At 44.0% G+C, this 21,688-nt stretch overlaps 3 protein-coding genes and 1 long non-coding RNA gene across 4 annotated transcripts; 2 read left to right on the top strand and 2 right to left on the bottom strand.

The window, feature by feature from the left end:
* Positions 1-5,382: 5,382 nt before the first annotated feature.
* On the top strand, positions 5,383-6,625 carry LOC6043312. The gene is made up of 2 exons (XM_001870892.2): positions 5,383-5,978; positions 6,037-6,625. Exons 1-2 carry the CDS (start codon positions 5,650-5,652, stop codon positions 6,467-6,469), a joined length of 762 nt encoding a protein of 253 aa, XP_001870927.1. The 5' UTR covers positions 5,383-5,649; the 3' UTR covers positions 6,470-6,625.
* A 1,811-nt stretch (positions 6,626-8,436) lies between these two features.
* On the bottom strand, positions 8,437-10,399 carry LOC119766775. Its single transcript, XR_005277116.1, has 4 exons — positions 10,339-10,399; positions 10,159-10,261; positions 9,870-10,081; positions 8,437-8,498 (listed from the first exon to the last, which is right to left on the bottom strand). It is a non-coding gene; the product is annotated as an uncharacterized LOC119766775 (long non-coding RNA).
* An 8,517-nt stretch (positions 10,400-18,916) lies between these two features.
* On the top strand, positions 18,917-19,647 carry LOC6043313 (prefoldin subunit 1). Its single transcript, XM_001870893.2, has 2 exons — positions 18,917-19,095; positions 19,133-19,647. Exons 1-2 carry the CDS (start codon positions 19,075-19,077, stop codon positions 19,508-19,510), a joined length of 399 nt encoding a protein of 132 aa, XP_001870928.1. The 5' UTR covers positions 18,917-19,074; the 3' UTR covers positions 19,511-19,647.
* LOC6043314 (protein-lysine N-methyltransferase CG9154) lies at positions 19,578-20,641 on the bottom strand. Its single transcript, XM_038252530.1, is given in 5 exon segments — positions 19,578-19,994; positions 20,083-20,233; positions 20,297-20,313; positions 20,316-20,455; positions 20,517-20,641. Coding segments are annotated over 4 exon segments (672 nt in total). The 5' UTR covers position 20,455; positions 20,517-20,641; the 3' UTR covers positions 19,578-19,629.
* Positions 20,642-21,688: the final 1,047 nt, after the last annotated feature.

The raw sequence follows: 21,688 nt of genomic DNA, 5'->3' as shown, positions 1-21,688 counted from the left end.
CGCGCGCCGCCGGTCGCAGCTTGTCTGTTATCGCCTTGGTTCCGGTTACGCTTGAAACAGGTCTGCTCGTCGTGTCCCACCTTGTTGCAGTGTGAGCACCTGGGTCGCCGCTGCGGCTCGGGACAGTTGATCGAAATGTGTCCAGAACCGTGACAGTTAAAACACTCGTCACTCCGCTTGACCGCCGGACCTGCCACTCTTGTCTCCTCCTTCTTCGGTGTCGCGTTGTTGCTGCTCGGCCTTGGACTAAAGCTCTTCGGGACAAACGTTCGCTTCTTGCACAGCTCCTGGTTCGACTCGCAGTAGCGAATTTGCTCAAAAGCTCGTAGATGGTTGCGTACCGCTTCGAGGCGATACTGTTGTAGAGCGGGTCGTAGGACAATCCGCTGATCGTGTACTTGATTATCGCCGCCGCACTCAGCCGCCCACGCTGTCCCATCGCATTCACCCGAAAGACGTAGTTCTCGTACGACTCCTTCACATCTTTCACGCACTTGCCCAACTTCCGGTGAATGTCGGCTTCGTCTTCGTGATCCGGGAACGCCAACGAAATCCCAGCCATGAAATCCGCCCACGACAGGATCATCTGCCGCGATCCGGTAAACCACTGTTGCGCCGCTCCTGCCAACCGGCATGTCGCGTAGAGCAGCGTCGTCTTCTCCGTCCACAAATACATCTCCCGGTAGTGATCAATCGACAAGATCCACTCCGTCACGCCGCCGCCCTCTCGGAACAACGGAATTAACTGCTTCAGCTCTTCCGGATGAAACAGCCTCTCCGTGGGCTTCACCTCCTCCTCCTCTTCTTCTTCGTCCACACCGGGCTGGTGTTGAGACCGCCGGCCGCCGCGTCCACGCCTGTTCGACATAGTTTCGCTTTCCTCGTGGTCGCTTGCCGTAAAGAATTCCTCGCTATCTTCCGACAAACCGCTTGAGGCTACGCCACCCGCATCGCTTGGGGCTCCGCCACTCAACTCTCCTGAGGTTTCGTCACCGGTTTCGCTTGGTGCTACGCCTCCCGCTTCGCTTAGTGCTACGCCACCCGCCTCGCTTGGTGCTCCGCCCTCCGCTTGGTGCTTCGCCACCCGCTTCGCTTCACAACCCGTCTCGCTTGGGGCTCCGCCTTCCGCTCGGTGCTACGCCACCCGTGTGCTAGAGATCGTCGTGTAACGTGTGACGAAACTCCAGCGGATTCCGTGTAACGTTAGAATCCTTTGGTTTTTCCTACCGAAAATTTCTCGATACTTCACTCGCGTAGCTTTCAGATTAGCCGAAACGATCGTGGCAAATCTGGGCACAATCCCACTTCTGAAATTTTGTGGCAACCTCGCGGACGTTCGGATGAAGCTCGAAAACGTGTTTTTTTAGTTTTAATGTTTATTTACTCCTTTACTGTGTGAAGGTTGGCTCGAGAATGAGCTGCTCGAGGTTTTGGCGGAAGTTCGCCGGATGACAGCGAACGCAAAGTGCGAACGCAGAGCTGTCAAACTGTCACGCCCCACGGGAAAGTGAGACGCAAAACAAAACAAATTATTTTCAGTGGGGTTTCTTTACAGGGCTGTATCGGGTGGATTGCTACACGTGCCTCTAATGTTGCCATATCAGCACTTTGACATTCAACTACAGCTTATAAAAAGCGTTTTCAACTGAAATCAAGTGATTAACTGCTAAATAGGAAGTGAGCAAGCATGTTTCTATATATCGATGCCAACATTTCAAAAAGCATCATGTACAAACCATGCGTTTTGAGAAAAACGCAATTGAATGTTGAGCTTCCATTTTCAATTACCATTTTTATATAAAAGCAAAATAAGATGTTCTAATGATAACAAACGATGAAAAACGTTGCTTTTGTTGATACTTGATCATCCATATTCAATGAAACATTATTTCCGTAATTTTATTTGAGAAAAACAAACATAACTTCTTTTGAAATCACCAACGTCGATATCACTATAGACTAATTAAAGACTACTCACTCCGAACAAAATTTTCCAAAAAGTATGACTCATAAGCTGTGAACCGCGGTACAACGTTGAACCCCATATCGGCTCGCCCCTCGTATGACAGATCGACCTGGCAGCGCTGGCTTTTTCGATTTCGTTTTGTGCTGATTTACGCGCGCATCTTGTTTGTGTTGTTTTGCTTTGCAATAAGTTAATCAGCAGTGCAGGGATTATTGTTTAGCGAGCCAAATCTGTTCAACACGAACACCTTGATCGCCCGCGGCCTCGCCGCCGGATGTGCCAATGCGTGCCCCCATCTCGAATCCGGTTAACTCAACGGTCCCGATTGCCTGCGACACTCTGCCCAAGGCTGCAGTTTTGGACCCAAAGCGCGTGTTGGCCATTTCCATGCTGGACATTGACCGTGCCAGAGTCGACCCACAAGAGGTCAACATTCCGGTCTTTTCCGCTCGGATATTACCAAGAAGGCCATTCAGGAGCTGAAGAAAAACATCCAGAAGGGCGAGGAGTTGGTCAAGAAGAAGTGAATTTTTAGATCAAGTTGAAAATATTTGTAACCAACAATTGAAAATAAAATTTGAAGTACACGATAAAAAGTATCCGCGTATTTGTTTTCTTTGTAGTAAAATTTATTCTCATTCTACATTCTTGGACTTAGCGGCGGCGGCGGGTTTCGGTTCCGTGACGGGGTGGCTTCCTCTAAGTCTCCCTCTACATGGGACAAACTGTGCTGACCTCCGCTAGTAACTTTAAGGATGCGCATACCCTGCACCTGCTTGCTGACAAGCTGCGTTGTTCGTCTTCCTCGTTGCCAGTTCCAAGTTGCTGGTTCGAGCTCATGCCCCCGGGTTCGGAATGGCAGTTCGGGGCAAAGATCTTGGGCCTGTTGAGGTTTTTGAAGTAGATTCAGTACGTCGAGGCCCAGATGGCGTCTGCAAGGACTTTCTTGCCTTTCTGGATGAAGATCCCGGCTTGAAGAAGGTCAGTCTTGCCCCGGCAGTATCAACCGGAGGCGGGCCACGACTAGATACGCCGCTTTGCTTGGTAAACCCGACGGTGTTCACGTGGTCGTTTTCTGGGAGGATGTCGATTGACAGCCCGAAATGATCTCGATCGGGAGCCAGTTCTTGCCCTCGATGGTGAGGCCCATGTTGCCGTTCGAATCCCGGAATGACCTACAGGCGTAGGCGTGTCTATCTTTCAGCAGACACACGGAATCGCTAGAAATTCGACCACCCTCAGGATCCCCCCCGAACGATGGTTCACTCTAGTAATTACCGTCCGCATCTGGAACATTTTCCGTTTAATTCAAAACAAAACATAAACAATAACATTGCGTGAAATGTCATGTCAACGTCAGAGCTGCCAGTTGATGACATTTCGATCTGTCATTTTTGACAGTGAACCGGCCGTGCCGAGGGGTCATAAAAAGGTTGAGTCATGGTTCAGAGCCTACTGTGTAGTCTTTTATTAGTCTATGATATCACCCTGCTGTCACTGAGGGGGGCGCTTTGTTATGATTCGTTTTTCTTCGCCGAATGTACATGGCGCTTTTTTCATGTTGCTTTTTTTTCGTCACGAGGTTTATGTAGCCTTTTTTTTGACAGGTTGACAGGGTTGACAGGGCTATATAAACAGGGACTGCTGATGGCAGAGATTTTGTTTATGTTACTTTATTCAAAATCATGATTAAACAGACTTTACTGAAGTAACTTTTGCTCATTTTTGGTGGAGAGGTAGCTTATTAGAAGTACTTTCAGAATATACAATAACCCAGAAAGTGTTAAAATGTACATGATGCCTTTTGAAATGTTACCGTCGATATGACCGATTCTTCGGCTCCTTTTAAAAAAAATCCATGTTTTTTTCAGCGTTTTGGCTGTAGTGGCAAAATAAAAGAAGAAACCCCCCAATGTTATTACATATTTGGAAAGATAATTGATTTTCTTACAAAGAAATATCATGCCTAATGAACCATATAGTACCTGTGCTTCCCCTGAAATAAAAATGTAGCGTGAAGGGACAACATCGTAAAACTGGACTTTTAAAAGGCACACTACAAAAATCGCTACAGTTTTGCCAGTTTGATTTTTAAAAACTTTTGCTCTTCTACACATTATCACAAATTAAAAAACGAATCTTTTGCTCCTTGAACTGAAAGAATTGAATGAAATTCGAGTTTTTGCCAGCCATTTCTTTTCGTGACGGGACAACGAAAGGAGCAGATTTATGAATAAACTCCTCTCCCGTACAATGGCTTGCAGACCACTTTTGGTCAATGAAAACGAAACTATTGGCACTACGCCCCCCGGGGCATGGCCTTCCTCTAACGTGGGATTTCTGCTCCAGCGCCTCTGACGAGACAGGAGAAACCGGGACCGACGTTTTACTTCACCATCCGATAGAAGCTCAGTGGATAAGGCGGGAATCGAACCCGCGTCTCATAGCATCATCGGGATCGGCAGCCGAAGCCGCTACCCCTGCGCCACGAGACCCAATGTTCTTGGCTTTTAATGTAAGGTATGCACTTCGGAAGGAACCGGTCAAGAAAAAAATCAAATGGGCAGCAGCGGCAGCGCAAGCAAGTCCGAGAGGGTGAAGAAAAGCCCCAAGAAATTGCTCCCTCTCCTTTGTTCTGCTGTTAGTAAAGCTGTTTCTTGACCCCTTTCCTTCTGATCTGCATACTAGCCTTAAGGTAAGAAAATGCATTTAAAGCACATTGCAATTATTGCATCATGATAAAAATTATTTTTTTCATATTAAAAATCATATTGAAAATTGAAAAATGTGACATTTTGGTGTAGCTTCGCTAAGAATCGGTCATATAGTTTTGCAAAATTATTGTTTGAATAGGGAAAATTGGCAAATTGGACAGAGTTAGGAGCGAGTGCTTCACCTGCCAAAAATACGAGAAGTTCCCCTAGTTGAGTGCTGTTTTCCGAAAATGTCTGTAAAAATAAATAAAATGATTTCTTTTATCATTCTTTCGCAAAACTGATAAAAACGAAATCACATTTATCAAATTTTCAACTGAATTAAATACAGTTAGGCTAGAGGTGCATTCAAGTGATTGCAACATCATTCATCAGCTATAGTGGAGTTTCACCCATCTCATTCGTTGCATCTCGCTCTTGACACGGTGCCCCAAACCAATTAAACAAATTGAGTTAGATCGTTACCGAGGTCACCGTTGAACCATTTCTACGAGTGAAGAAGTTTGGATTCTGGATCTTGTTTATCTTAGTCCGAGTACCAAAATCCCACTCCAGCCTAGCTCACGTTTAATCCAACTCGCGTACGCTGCTCAGGTGAGGCACAATCCATTCATTCAAATACTGGTCTCAGGTGTGAGAGCGCAACGCACACCAACACGTGCAGCTAGCTCGCACAGGTAGAGGGTGTTTATGTAATACAACACGCGCGATTGGATGGTGGTGAATGTAAGAGCGCTGAACAAAACCGCGCAGTACGTGTATGGTTTATGTGCAATAATCGTGGCGTCGCTCCTCGCTTAAAGAAGAACCAGTTCTTGCGCGTACTTTTGAGCGTAAGCGAGCTTGTTTTGATTGGGCTTCCTTTTTTTTATTATTTGAAAAGAACTGCAGCATACGCCCTAGGTGCATCTCGTGCGCGTGGAAGATTTCAAATCCGGAGTGAATCTACAGGAGGTGTATGATTCAACCATGGGTGAATACCAGAGTGAGAAGCGTCTAGCCTATCTGTATCCCCTTATCGGGGCGTTATCAATAATTTGCTGCATTTCAACGGCCGTGTCATGGCATCACTGGCGTTACGTGCTGGACACTTGCGTCGAGACCAACTGCGGATGCATCCTTAATGGGTTGAGCACGCCGACGTACTTTACCGGAGGCCACATCGCGTACTGCCACTGGGCCACTTATGGGCTCATTTTGCCCATTATCTTCTGCTTCATATTCGGAATATTCCACGTCTTTCGGGTGTGCTGCGGAAGGCCCAGAGGCAACACCTCAACGGCAATGGTCAGGCAAAGGTAAGGACAAAATAATCCAATAAGAATTCGTCAAACCACCCTTCTCCAACCCCCGCAGATCTGGCGACATGATCGTCATGACCACCAAGACCGACGTAACCGACGAGGACGACATCAGCCCGTACTACTGGATCCCGGTGGCCATCATCGGCAGCGTCATGGCCCTCTTCACGCTCGTCCACGCCGCCATGTACCTCGACGGGTTCCTGACCAGCTGCAAGCAGTATCGGAACGAAATCATCAAGTACATACACGCCACCGGTCCACTCGTGGCCGCCGTCCAGGGCCGACTGTCCTGCTCTTCGGTGTTTGACTTCATGGACTATCTGCACCAGGACGTGGCCTGGGACCGGCGTCGCGAGGGACGCATCAACACGGCCGCCTCGCTCATCATCGGCATCATCTGCACGTGGATCTGCATCGGGCTGTGGATCTGGACCGTGGTCATCGCAGCGAAACGTGCCCGCGCCAGTCGTCGGGTGCGAGTTTAATCAGTTACATACACATTCCATTTTTCATCACAACTGAACCACACAGCAGGAACCATGTGCCTTAAAAAAAAACTTGCGTAGTATTAACACGTCTGGATAGAAAGGCGTATTTTTAATGAAACGACACAAAATATTACAAATCGAATGCACATTTTTTTTAAATACGTATTTTAAGAAAGATTTTAAGCTGCTTTTCTTCCTCGGGGACGGGTGGACACTGTCCAACAACAATTAAAAAAAAAATAATGCGCGTACTGCTTTACACTTATAAGATTGATTGTAAACACGGATTACCATACATCGTACAACGTTTTTAGCAGAGTTACAACCATGCATATTTTTTAGAGAATAAATGTATTTTAAAAGAAAATAAAGAAGTTTAATAATTCCTCACATTTATTTAAAAAAAAATCAAAAAATTATAAAATAGAATTCCAAATTTAAAATGTTTTAATAGTGTCAAAATTCCAACATTTAAAAAATTACATAAAATAAAATCTTAAGATCCAAACCTTTTGACTATCGTGTCCCGTTTGTGTGGATCAATTGGAACGCGCACTAGACTCACAATCCAGAGGTCGCCAGTTTGAATACCGCGGCGGGCGCTCAAAATTCTAAGTGTTAATATGGGTATCTGGCGCCTTCGACCCGTGCCGTACATTCGTACAATTGGGTCCTAAAATTAAGCTTAAATTTGTGATATTGTTGTTCAAAACGATAAAGCTTACTTTTCTGAGTACAATGACCCTTTAAACGACCGCAAAGGATTTAAAATTGATTTTTAATTCAATGAAAAAAAAAAAATAACTGCATGGCCCTTCTTGACAGAAAAATTCCTACTTGACAGCCCGTTGCAAGGAAACGAAAAAATGTTGCCTTGTCAATAATTTTGTTCACGCAGAAAAATAAGGCATATTTGAATCAACAAAACATTTTGTTGATTTGAAAATCAAGATTTTTGTTGAATCAACGCTAAGCGTCAAAGCAACTTTTTGAAAACAACAAAAGATTTTTGTGGAATTAAGAAAATCAAGGTTTGTTTCAACGCAAAATCGGCGTTGATTATATTCAACAAAAATTTTGTTGAATCAAACCTCGTACAGGTTGATTCTACAAAATATTTTTCTGTGTGTTTGCATAAAAATGAAAAAGTGTTCACACGCAGAAAGAAAAATAAGGCCTGTTTGAATCAACAATTTTTTTTTGTTGTTTTAACCTGGGACGGGACGGCTGGATAGAGTCTTCTTTTTGAGTGTTTACGTTTGTATTCTTCTTCTGTTTTTTGCAAGAAAATTCGTGTTCGAAACCAAATATCAAGCAATATCCCTGACTGAAAAGTCCGTCGAACGTCCGTCGTTTGTCGTCCGTGCAATCGTACGACGTCGCACGACAATGTCGCGCGACTTTCGCACGAATGTCAGACGTTTTTGCACCAAAATGTCGTATTTGTCGTACGATCGATAATCGAAATCGCTCGACATTGTCGTACGACATTCGACGGATGTCGCACGGTTTTGTTATTTAGGATGTCGTACCTTTGTCGTGTGCTGTCATTTCGGAATTTTGAGGTTATTTTTGAAATAAAATTCACTTTGTTGAACTTTTGGATTATTTTTATTCATTTTTAATAGTTTGCACTAGTCTGGCACATTGTTTTGAATTATTCACTATCACTGCAGCCACAGTTTTCCTAATTTCGCTCAATGGCGGCTAATCCGGTTGCCTTCGGTTCCGCTGGACTTTTCTAGGTCTGTTAAAAGAAGGAAATACAAACCGACTTCGTTTGGTTCGACGATGGCCAACCGCTGTGGGAAGGGTTCTGTTTGTCTACCCTGCCAATGTTCGAGTGCTGTAATTTGTCCCCCCTCCATCGCCTTCACCTGGAGGATATTCTCGACCGAAAGTATCTCCAGGAAGAAGAATGAGTTCTTGATAATGGCGCTTTTGCCATTCCGCTAGAAGTTCAACACCACCAACGCAATTTCATTGTCCTTCTCTACTTGCTGGTCCACGTCCAGCAAAAAGCACTCTGGAACGAATCAAGAATTTTAGAATTTTAAGATACCTATTATGTGTTATATATATTTAGAGTAGTGGCCATGTATTTTATTTTATAGAATTATAGACTTAAAAAGATATTAAGGATTAGAAAATTTAAAAATTTTAGAATGTTAAATTTAAAAAAAGAACCTTCAAAATATTTACACTTTCAAACATTTTAAAACTTCTATAGTATATTAGAACTCGAAGAATTAAAAAAAAAGATTTTATTGAAATTTAGAATATTAGCAATTATTTTGTACCATTAGATTTTAAGAGAATTTTAAAATTTTAGATTTTTAGAATTTTAGAATTTTAGAATTTTAGAATTTTAGAATTTTAAAATTTTAGAATTGGGTACTAAAGCCCTATGTCAATTTTTATGTACAACGGTAAAAAACACGATTAAAAACCATTTCTGATCACTTTTTTTCATTTTAATGCAAAAAAAATATTGACAAGACAACATTTTTTCGATGGATCAACTATGGTCCCCTTGGAACGAGCTGTCAAGTAGGAGCTTTTCTGTCAAGAAGGACCGCGAGGATAATTTTTCAAAATTGATTTAAAAATCAATTTTAAACTCTTTGTCGTCGTACAAAGGGTCATTGTACTCAGAAAAATAAGCTTTATCGCTGTAAACAATAATATCAGCAATCTAAGCTTCATTTTAGGACCCAATTTTAGAATTTTAAAATTTTAGAATTTTAGAATTTTAGAATTTTAGAATTTTAGAATTTTAGAATTTTAGAATTTTGGAATATTAGAATTTTAGAATGTAGGATTTGAATAATTTAAGATTGTTTTATAAACATTCAAATGTTAATATTATTGTTTATTGCGAGATAAAACCAATTTACTCCTTCGCTGTGACTGACAGGAGGTTACAGCCGCCGAACTACCGCTGTGTAAAAATCAGCAGGTTGAACTGAAATTCAGCGTTGATTTGGCTGTCAATCTGATTTGTTTTGAATATTTTCCGAAAAGTCAGCAAAAAACTCAAGGCAACCTTTGACAACAGCCAAAAATTTGTTCTGCGGCTGTCATGCGGCCATTCGTCTGCGGTCATATCAGCGCGCGTGAACTCTAATTATTAACGCCCGCGATAATACTTATTTTTAATTTTAAACTTTCAGAACTTGACAATGTTAAAATTTTAGAATGTGAAGAATTTGAGGATTGTACAATCTTATAACTGTAGCATTTTAGAAATTAAAGAATTTTTGATTTATGACATATTGGATGTTTAGAATTCTTGAAATTTCGTCATCCAAATCACTCCTGGCACAACTCCGCCAAAAAACACTACTCACCAGTTCCAAATCACCCCTGGCACAACTCCGCCAAAAACACTACTCACCAGTTTCATTGATAACAATTTTTGGCGGATCAGGATCGCTGCCGGGAGTTTTTTTTCGTTCTCCTCCACCTTTTTATTACTTGACGTTTCATTCTCTTCTGCAAGGAGGATTGCTTCCACGATCGCTGACCGGTTACTTGCCCTCCATTTTCCGGCATAGCCCGCCGGGTTCATGACATTTTCCGTCCGCCTTCTAATCCACCCACCGAAATCTGGAACAGCAGAAACTTTGATTAGATCCCTTGCTCATTCCGGCCGTAATCGGATGACGTGGACTAATGGCACTGACCGGATGATAAATGTGATTGCTAGTATTTACAATGACAAGATCGGTGCCATGCCTGGCATCGAACCATGTTTCCACTGCTGGACCGGTACTCGGCGTATGGCATCTGAAAAATAAACAAAGAACAGTGCCCAATGCTCTTGAATTAAAATAGAAATCAACTAACTACTCAAACAAACTTACTTTGTTTTGCTCCTATTTGATTTTGTATTTTTTCAACACTTATAACTAATTCTTGGATCCAGTCAGAACATGCTTGTCAGAGTACTTTCGTCGACATCGCCAAATCGTCAATCCTGTGGTCAATCTGTCAAAAAATTGATGCGAAAAAAGATGTCATGCATGTCGAGCGTTTGTCGTCCGTTTGTCGTACTTTCGACCAATCGATATCGAAACGGTAAAATCAAAAGCGTGCGACAACTCGTACGACGTGCGACATTTTTCAAACAGGGATGTGATTCAGATAGCTTGACAATTCAAATTTTCTTGATGATGTTTTTCAACTCAGTGCTCAAGCATGCGGATGACTTTTTCTTTGGTTGAAATGTTGTTTAGTTTTTCCTCGCAGATTTTTTTTTGATTTGGCTGTTAAAATTTGCGGTTGGACGTGGGTGGAGAATCCTGAGTTTATGTTCCATCGTTTTACGGTGGATCCGTTCATAAGGAGCTGCCTGATTCAAATTACTTGAAATGGTTGGCAAATCAAAGATGAGTCAAAAAATGATCACTTTTTCTATTTTTATTGTGTTTTTATCGAGAGTACGCTATAAAGTAGGTGTTTATTGTACGATTGATATAACAGTAATGAATCTGAACGAGGGTTCTTCTTCATGGCATGCTTCGTTACTTCCAATTCAACACTCCTCCTGAAGTAGAAGTGATGCCCATAGAACTCCTGTTCTCCTCCAGCTTCGTCCTTTGCAACGGCTTCGTGAGTCCATCAGCAATCTGGTTGTCCGTGCTCACGTACTCCAACTTCACCACACCTTGCTCCAGAGAATCCCGGATGTAGTGATGCCGGATGTCGATGTGCTTCGTGCGGGGGTTGTAGCCACCGTTCTTGGCGATGGCGATACAACTTTGGTTGTCGCACCGAATTTCGATCGGTTGGTTGGATCCAAACAGCGTTGAGATCCCGCGCCACCACGACGCTTCCTGGACAGCCGCAGACACCGCCATGTACTCGGCTTCGCACGTCGAGAGCGCCACCGTGGGCTGTTTTTTTGCAGGACCACGAAATCGCTCCTCCTTGCGCCAGGAAAATATATCCGCTTGTGGATTTGCGCTCGTCCGGGTCCGATCCCCAGTCAGCATCGCAGTAGCCGACAATCTCCGACTCAGCGTCCCGCTTGTACTCCAGCCTGCGCGTAGCTGTGCCGCGAAGGTATCGCAGCAGGTGCTTCACCGCATTCCAGTGCTTCGGTCCCGGGTTCCGGTTGAATCGGCTCAAGGTGTTGACCGCGAACAGGATATCCGGCCGCGTGCTCTGGGCCAGATACATGAGGCAGCCGACCGCTTCTTGATAGGGGACGTCCTTCATCAGCGCGGTCTCGGCCTCGGTCTTCGGGCTCATCTCGTTCGACAGCTTCTCGCTCGCGTTCATCGGGATGCTGACCGGCTTGCACTCGCTCATGTTGAACCGCTTCAGAACGGATTCGATGTACGCTTCCTGGTCCAGGGCGATTCCATCTTCCGTCCTCTCGATCCGGATTCCGAGGCAGTGCTTCGCGGCTCCCAAGTCCTTCATGCGGAAGTGGCTGCTGAGTTGCTTCTTCAGCTTGTTCGTCCGCGAGTTGTTGTTGCTGAAGATCATCAGGTCGTCGACGTAGATGGCCACGATCAGGATGTTGCCATCGCTCTTGCTGAGGTAGACGCACGGATCGTACTTTGTCGGGGCCAGTCCGAACTTCTTCAGAGCTGCGTCCAGCTTCTGATTCCAGACTCTACTCGACTGCTTGAGCCCGTACAGCGCCTTGTTCAGCTTGCAGACCAGCGACTTTTGTTCACCGTCGGTGAAACATGGTGGCTGCTCCATGTAGATCTCCTCGTCGAGGTCTCCTTGGAGGAAGGCAGTCACGGCGTCCATTTGATCCACAGCCAGGTCGTGCTTCGCGGCCAGGGCGAACAGGTACCGCAGCGAACTATATCGAACGACCGGGGCGTAAGTTTCGTCGAAGTCTACCCCTTTCGCTGCGAGTAGCCCTTTATGACCAGCCGCGCCTTGTGCCGCTGCACTCGTCCTTCGGCATCGTGCTTGGTTTTGAAAACCCACTTGCACTTGATGGCCTTCCGGCCTCTCGGTAGCTCGGCGAGCGTCCACGTGTTGTTGTCGACCAGGGCCTGGAACTCTTCCTGCATGGCCCGTTTCCAGCAATCACGGTCGTCTCGTTTCAGCGCCTCTTGGAACGTAACAGGGTTGTCAACATCAGACCCGGCTGCCATCGCCGCGAAAACGTGCTCGTCCGCCGATTCGTAGTCGTCGTCCGAGGTACCAGGAAACTCGTCCTCAGATGCAGCTGCCTGTGGAGGGTTGAAACCGGGGAGACCAGGGCACTTGACAGAGAAATCTTTGTACTTGCCTGGTAACGCGTGCTCCCGTCCGCTGCGCCTCAACAGCTGTGACCGAGCTGGTTGTGAAGATTGTTGCGGAGGGAGCACAAGGTCGGTCAACGTTCCCGTGGATGAATCGCTCTCACCGCTCGAGTCAGCTTCAGACTGCTCCTCCTCGTCTTCATCGTCCGATCGGGGGTCGATCGGGGCGTCCGGTACAGCTTCGACCGGAACAGGCTCCGCCGGAGCCGGCTGCAACCTCGTCTCTCCAAAGTCCAAAACGTCCAGTGTTACCACCGGGATCGGCTTGACCTGCTGCGCTGCTACCTCGCCGCGTTCGGCGACTCCTTCGTCCAGGAAAATCACCTCGCGACTTATCAGCGTCTTCTTCTGCTTCGGGTCGTACAACCGGTATCCCTTGGTTTCTTCGTCAAAACCGGTAAGGATGCATTCGTGGGATTTGGCGTCCCACTTGCGACGTTTTTGCTTCGGAATCTGGACCATGGCTTTTGTGCCAAAGACACGGAGATGCGAAAGGTTCGGTTTCTTACCAGTCCAGGCTTCCTCGGGGGTCATCTCGTGACAACGGGTTGGCGATCGGTTGATCAGGTACACTGCGGTCGACACAGCTTCAGCCCAGAAGCCTTTCGGCAGCTTCGCCTCGAACAGTAGACACCGAGACTTCTCCACGATGGTCCGGTTGGCTCGTTCCGCCATCCCATTCTGCTCGGGGGTGTAATCGTTCGTCGTCTCGTGCCGGATCCCTGCGGTCCGCAGGTAGCCTTGAATGCCCTTGTTGATGTATTCCTTACCATTGTCGGTGCGCAGCGTCTTCAGCTTCATTCCGGTCTGGCGCTCCGCCATCGCGTGGAAGGTCTTGAACACTGCCAGGACTTCGTCCTCCGACTTTCGTTGCAGGAAATACACGAACATGCGCCGAGACTTGTCGTCGATGAACGTGATGTAGTAACGGTTGCCGCCGTAGGAGTTCACCTCCATCGGCCCGCAGATGTCCGAGTGCACCAACTGAAGCAGTTCCGAAGCTCGTGATCCGTTCTTCCCGAATGGTAACCGCGCCTGCTTGCCCATCGGACAGATCCGACAATCCTTCGTAGCTTTTGCGTTGATCTGGATTCCATCTGCTGCACCGTTCGCGAGTTTGCGGATGTTGTCCGCACCGAGGTGACCCAGGCGCTTGTGCCACAGGTCCATGCCTTGAGCAGCACCGCACGCCATCGCAACCTTCGAGCCGCACATCTTTTCTAGCCTGAACTGGTTGTTGACGTGGCTCCCAGTTGCCACCAGGTCGCCGTCGGAGTTGAACACCTCACATCCTTGGTTCGTGAAGTTCACCGTGTAACCCTTCTCCACAATCTTGCTCACGGAGAGAAGGTTCGCCGCAATCGACGGAATGAACTGCACTTCACTGACCGTCACGCTGTCCTTGCCGCCGGAACACTTCGGCCAAATTTCGGCAGTACCGGTGGCGACGATGTCCATCAGTCCGCCGTTCGCTGCCATGACCTTACCGCATCCGTTGTCCAAGTTGTCCAGCATGCTCCTGTTGGCCGTCATGTGAGCGTACGCGGCTGAGTCGAAGATCCAGTCATCGGCGTCGCCCAAATCGAACGTCGAAAGCACGGTGCAAAACGTGCTGCCACCTTTCTTCTGCTCCTTGTTGTCCTTGCAGTCCTTAGCGATGTGGCCAAACTTTGACACTTCCTGCACTTGGGACCTTTGGACGAAGTAGGCTGCTGCTGCTTTTGCTTACCGTGGCGACCAGGTTGTTTGGTGGTTGCGAAGGCCGAACTGTTTTGCTCGTTGCCATAGAAACCTTCCTCCTCCTGGAGAAGTTTGGTTTTTATGAAATCTCCGGTGATGGCCACGCCGGAACTCTGCAACGCCATGATCATGGGCTTGAAATCCTTCGGAAGTCCCGCGAGCAGGAGCATTCCGACCCACAGATCCGGGATGTTGAAATCCGCGTTCCTGAGCTGGTTCGTGGCAGAAATCACCTGATTCACGTAATCCTCCATCGAGCTGCACGCTTCCAGGGTCAAACGGAGAAGCTTGTGGAGAAGGCCGACCTGTTGGACCAGGCCCTTTTCTTCGAACGCGTTCTCCAGACTGTCCCAGGCTGTCCGCGCAGATTCTTCGTTCTCGATGTGGACGTACAGCGACGGATCGATCAGAGTGATGATCTTGAGCCTCGCCCGAAGATCCGTTTCCTCTTCAACCGCCTCGAACGTTCCGTCCGTCTTCCGCTTCGGCTTCACTGCGCCCCAGAGCTTTTCCAGCTGAAGATAGGTCTTCGTCGCCAACTTCCACGTTCTCCAATTCGCGCGTCCCACCAGCCTCTCGAGGCCCGGAACGCCGGATCCCGTGTTGGAGCTTCCAGCTACTGCGCCATCCGCGCGACTTCCGGAACCGTTTGACATTTTTAAACTTTTAGTGATAGGCCCATAACCTATCGAGAGTACGCTATAAAGTAGGTGTTTATTGTACGATTGATATAACAGTAATGAATCTGAACGAGGGTTCTTCTTCATGGCATGCTTCGTTACTTCCAATTCAACAGTTTTTTATATGAAAGATTTTTTATTTTCATTTGGATGTGAAAAATGCAATACGATTTAAATGCGTTTTCTTACTTCAATCTAAATAAAACCCTTAAAAGCCTGCAAGTCATTAAATGGGAGGGGAGATTTTTTCTTAGATCTGCTCCTGTCGTTGTCCCGTTACGCAAAGGAAGTAAATAAAACTTTCCCAGTTCCCCAAAAATATTTAACATTCCATAGGTCGCACACCCTAAGGTGTCAGAATCGAAAGAAATGGCTGGCAAAAATTCAAATTTGTACCAATTCATTCACTTCAAAGAGCAAAAAAGTTTGTTTTTCAATTTGTGGCAATGTGTTGAAATAAAAAAGTGCGAAAAAATCAAATAGGCTAAACTGTGGCCATTATTTTTGTTTGCTTTTTAAATCCAGTTCTACGGTGTTGTTTCTTCACGCCACATTTTAATTTCATAGGAAGCACAGGTTTAATATTGTTCAATCTAGATGACATTTCTATATAACGCGCAAAAAAAATAACAATAGTTTTAAATGGGCAAAAGAATAGTCAGTTCATGAAATGTATTGTTTTTTAAAATGAAAATGCTGATAAGTCAACATTCGGTGTACGATAGAAATAAATGCCTTTCAATTGAAAATATTTTAATTAATCTATTCATGCAATTTACAATTATTTGTGAAATTGATTTATTTATTTTTTATTTTTTTCAATTCAAATTACAATACTTCTCATTTTCTCCTCATAAGAAAGGACTGGTTTAGGTTGACAGAAGCGGCCATGTTGAAAGTGGTTTAGTTTGACAATAGGTTTTTTTCTCTTTGTTTATCCCATCCCAGGTCAGACCAAGACTGTCAGACCAAAGAGCAAAAAGTAAACAATCTTGGTCTTCGACGTTAGGTGAACACAGACACGCAGAAAAATAAGGAATATTTAAATGAACAAAACGTTTTGTTGATTTGAAAATCAAGATTTTTGTTGAATCAACGCTCAACGTCAAAGCAACTTTTTCAAAACAACAAAAGATTTTTGTGGAATTAAGAAAATCAAGGTTTGTTTCAACGCAAAATCGGCGTTGATTATATTCAACAAAAATTTTGTTGAATCAAACCTCGTACAGGTTGATTCTACAAAATATTTTTCTGCGTGGATCAAGAAAAGAAAATTTGAAAAAGAATTTTATTTTTCCAATTTATTGTGGTTTTGAACTGCAAAATTGAATGTACGCCAGGAAATGATTAAACAGTGCGGCGTTTTGTACACCGACAGTTAAATAAGCAGTTAAAAGCCTCAAGGAATGCTTTTCGAGACATTCGTCCTTTTGAGACGTTCTGCCTTCTAGGCAAAAGACAAAATTCGGCCTTTCGAGATTCTGCCTTTTGAGTTTCTGCCTTTTGATTTACATTTCTTTAACGAGCAATTCGATGTCAAATAGGGAATCGGTTGTACCCGACCCTCTCCAATTTCAATGAAACTTTGTAGACATGTTATCCTAGGCATATATAAGCCATTTTTGTGTATATGGAGCCAGTTACACTCGATAATGACATTTGAGAAGGGCGTACCGTCATCTGGGGCGAATCGGGACTACAGTCTGAATAGGGACAGCAGTGTTTAGAGCACTTAAAGGGTTTAAATTTGGAAATGGATGTACACATTTTGTTGGTCTGAATCTGTTCTGTCCGAAACCAATCAAAAAAATAAAAATATTTTGCTCTAACATGGTTAAAACTGCTGTCCCAATTCGCCCCAGTTGACGGTAAGTGTTTTAAATATTTTTGTATTTCGTAATTTAAATATTGCTGTATCTCGAAGCCGTTGCATCGTATCAAAAAGTGGTCAAAGACAAACTTGTAGGAAATTTGACGGGCTTTCCGATAAAAATACACCGAAAGAAAAAAACAGTCCACCTTTATGAGATTTTTTGATTTTTAAGTTTAAAAGTCAAATTTGAAGGTGAGCCCACGATTTTTTTTCGTTCAAAATTTTTGTGAAAATTGCCTAAGATGTTACAAAAAGACTCACGAAAAATGCAGGATGGAGCAGCTCACCTAAAAAAATAAAAAAACATTTACTGAAACTGTTTTTTTGAAAAGTGCTCTAAACGTCTAAATTTTCAAAAACCGAATACGGGAATCGATTCTCCAGACAATTTTACATACAAGTCTCCATATTGACCATTGTTTTAAGTCCAATCTTTGTGAAGTTACAACGGTTTTAAAAATAAAAATGTTGAAAAAATAGGTTTTTTGATGGTTTTTGGCAATTTCTATATGACATACTTGATTTTTCAGTCTCGTGAATATTTTAACCGGAAAGCTCGTCCAATTTTCCATAAGTTTGTCTTTGACCACATTTCAATTGGATGTATTGGCTTACAGATATAAAATAATTACATTGCTCATAACTCAAAACATAACATTTTTTCAGTGTAGTATAGTAACCTGGATTGTAAATTAGCTTATATCTGTAAGCCCATACATCCAATTGAAATGTGGTCAAAGACAAACTTATGGGAAATTGGACGAGCTTTCCGGTAAAAATATTTTCGAGACTGAAAAATTAAGTCTGTCATATAGAAATTGCCAAAAACTATCAAAAAACCTTTTTTTTCAGCATTTTTATTTTTAAAACCGCTGTAACTTTACAAAGATTGGACTTAGGATAATGGTCAATATGGAGACTTTTATGTAAAATTGTCTGGAGAATCGATTCCCGTATTAGAACAGTTTCAGCAAATGATTTTTGTATTTTTTTAGGTGAGTTGCTCCATCCTGCATTTTTCGTGAGTCTTTTTGTAACATCTTAGGCAATTTTCACCAAAATTTTGAACGAAATAAAATCGTGAGCTTCACCTAAAAATAAAAAAAAAAATCTCATAAAAGTGGACTATTTTTTTCTTTCAGTGTATTTTTATCGGAAAGCCCGTCAAATTTCCTACAAGTTTGTCTTTGACCACTTTTTGATACGATGCAACGGCTTCGAGATACAGCAATATTTAAATTACGAAATACAAAAATATTTAAAACACTTACGCCCTTCTCAAATGTCATTATCGAGTGTAACTGGCTCCATATACACAAAAATGGCTTATATATGCCTAGGATAACATGTCTACAAAGTTTCATAGAAATCGGAGAGGGTCGAAAAAAAAAGTACCTAAAAAATTCCTGTTTTGGACTGGAATTGCTCTAACCTTTAATTAGCATAAACTTTCAAAAATTTGGAGTTTTTTTTTAAAAGGTCCAATAAACCAAATTTTCAGTTTTTGCATTTTGGGTGTTTTTCAATACCCCTGACTCAAGGCGGTTTCAAAAACACCCAAAAAGCAAAAACTGGAAATTTGGTTTATTGGACCTTTTCAAAAAAACTCCAGAAATGTATTTTTCAGTTTTTTTTATTTAGTACCATGCGTCTGCATTAGTTTGAAGAAACACTTAAAAAAACGAGGAAGGCAAAACGCAATTTTCACCGATAGAATATTTTGAGTCGAACATATTCTAAATCTAAATTTATTTTCAAAAAATAAAAAAATAATTAAACTAAAAATATAGAAAACCAAGCCCCTCAAAAATGCTCGCCCATTTTCCAAACAAAACCATGACAGCTGTCAGCGGTTTGAAGTTTCTTTCCTTTCAACTTTCAATCTTCTTTTCATCGCCGCACCAAAACGAGTGAAAAAAGATCGGCATTTCAGCATTCGGCAACACATGCCCGGTTTATTCCAAAATTAATTAGAAATTTGAAGCAATCGGCCGTGTCTTCGTTCGTAAAAGTATTCATCCTCACACAACAACCATGGACATGGAATTGAAAAAGGTAAAAGTTCCGGTTGCTGACGTTTTCCCCTTTTTAGGCCTTCACCGAGATGCAGGTGAACAAGATTGAGTCCACGAAGAAAATCCGCCTGCTGGACATGAAGACGGATAGTTTGAAGGTATCGAAGCAGCGGGTGGAGCTGACCAACAAGGAAGTCTCGCAGCTGAACGCCGACACCAAAGTTTACGCGTCGGTTGGCCGAATGTTCGTCCTGTCGGATGTGCCCTCGCTGACGGACGAGATGAAGACCAAGCAGAGCAACTTTGAGGAACTCATTGGCCAGTGCGAGAAGAACAAGGAATTTCTGCTGAAGAATCTGAGGGAGCAGGAGGAAAGCCTCCGGGAGTTGGTGCAGCAGAAGCGGACCGAGTCGTCGACGGCCAAGGAGAACGGCACCGATGCCAAGAAGGAGTAGATTTATAAGCAACGGGTTTAAATTTTGTTCTTAAGGATGCATTTCGGATCATTAAATTGCTTTGCGGTTTGTAAGCGCTTCGGCTGAGTCTGATATTGTTCAACAACACCTAAATAAACTCACGATTCTTCTGCTAACACCTGGTCTAAGTTGAAATTTGCGTAGGAGGAAAATTGGTTGCCCAGATTCCGTTCGTGCTCTGGCTCAAACTTGCACAGTTTCAGCTTTAAATGCTTTTCCGCCCACTCGCGGACCACGTAACCGGAACAGAGCACCACTTTGCAGTCCGGTTTGGCAATTTTCCTCACCACAATACCCAACTTTTCTATACATTCCTCAGCCAGGAAGGGTGGATCCGCCAAAATTATATCGAAGCTTTCTTTGCATTCGTCTAGATAGTCCTCTTCAATGGCTCGTTTGTAGTCAAAATGATGGAACGCACTTCCAACAGATTCGAACCGTTGGTCAAATTCGAACAAAGTTACTAAAATGATTGATTTTGCTCAGCTTTGTTTGAAAATTTCGTCAAAAGACGTAACACTTCTGAAATTAAAACAATTCTTTCCACTTACCATTGTCGGCCACCGCCTTAACGTGCTGATATAACGAGGGAGCGGACAACAGCGCAACCCGCAGACCATCTCCGAGGCTTTTCCGCAAGTTTCTCACAACGGAGGCGAGTTTTTCCTTTGTGCTCGTGTTGTACCAAAATTGGCTCAATTGCTGGAATCAAAATTAAACCTATGAAATTAACGAAGTCTTTAGGGATTATAATGGCCAACGAACCCAATCTTCTTCAAAATCTGTTCCGGTTTTTCCCGGGATTGTTCCGCTTGCTCGCGCAGCTCTTTTTCCTTGAGAAATTCTTGAAGGACGGCAAGCGTGTCGGCGGGAAGTCGGCAATCATCGTCGTCACTATCGTAAGAGGCGGTTGGGGCAGACATTCTGGAAGATTTTGTAATTATATGTTAATCAAAACGAAGAAAAAGTATTATGTTGTACCTACATGAGCAAATTTTATAATATCTGGGAAGATGGTTTTATTTTGTTTTGAAAAGCATGCTTGCCGCGAGATTTTTTTTCTTTTTCTGGCTTGCGATGTTTTTTTTCTACACGCGCGTATGAAACAACTCATTAAAAAGAGTATACTCATTCAGATTCTGACGTAGGACTACGACTTAAGGTGTATTCACAATATGACGCATCCGCAGCCGCAGCCGCATCCGCACAAAATTTGACAGTACGGACGCACAGTGCGGACGCGATTTCTCCAATGCATTTCATATGCAGCCATTCACACTGTTCCGCATCCGTATACGGATCCGTACTGCGGATACGGATGCGTAACAGTGTGAATGGCTGTATATGAAATGCATTGGAGAAATCGCGTCCGCACTGTGGGTCCGTACTGTCAAATTTTATACGGATGCGGCTGCGGCTGCGGATGCGGTATCGAGAAATTAAAAGTGAGAGTGTGTGCGTGCAACATGGAGTTAAACTTTTCGAAGTGCCATGGGAACCTTCACAGCAACTGCACAGAAAGTTTAACTCCATGTTGCACACACTCTCACTTTTAATTTCTCGATAATGTGAATACACCTTTAAGGTGTATTCACATTATACCGCATCCGCAGCCGCAGCCGCATCCGCACAAAATTTGACAGTACGGACGCACAGTGCGGACGCGATTTCTCCAATGCATTTCATATGCAGCCATTCACACTGTTCCGCATCCGTATCCGCAGTACGGATCCGTATACGGATGCGGAACAGTGTGAATGGGAACATTTGAAATGCATTGGAGGAATCGCTTCCGCACTGTGCGTCCGTACCGTCAAATTTTATACGGATGCGGCTGCGGCTGCGGATGCGGTATAATGTGAATACACCTTTACTCACAAAATTAACTTTTTTGCCTTCCTCACCTTACTGAGGAGAGGCTATAAAATCACTCGAAAAATGAACTTATTAATTTGACCTCGTAGACTCACCTTCACGTATACATATCGACTCAGAATCATGTCCTGAGCAAATGTCTGTGTGGATGTGTGTAGGTTGGTGGACAAAAAAAAGTCACTCGATTATCTCCGGACTGGATGAACGGATTTTGACCGTATTGGTCTCATTCGATCCATCTTGGGGTCCCATAGGTCTCTATTTAAAATCAGCAAGTTTAGT

This window comes from Culex quinquefasciatus, chromosome 2, assembly GCF_015732765.1.
Source record: "Culex quinquefasciatus strain JHB chromosome 2, VPISU_Cqui_1.0_pri_paternal, whole genome shotgun sequence".
Lineage (NCBI taxonomy): Eukaryota > Metazoa > Arthropoda > Insecta > Diptera > Culicidae > Culex > Culex quinquefasciatus.
This window is presented reverse-complemented; position numbering and strand designations above follow the sequence as displayed.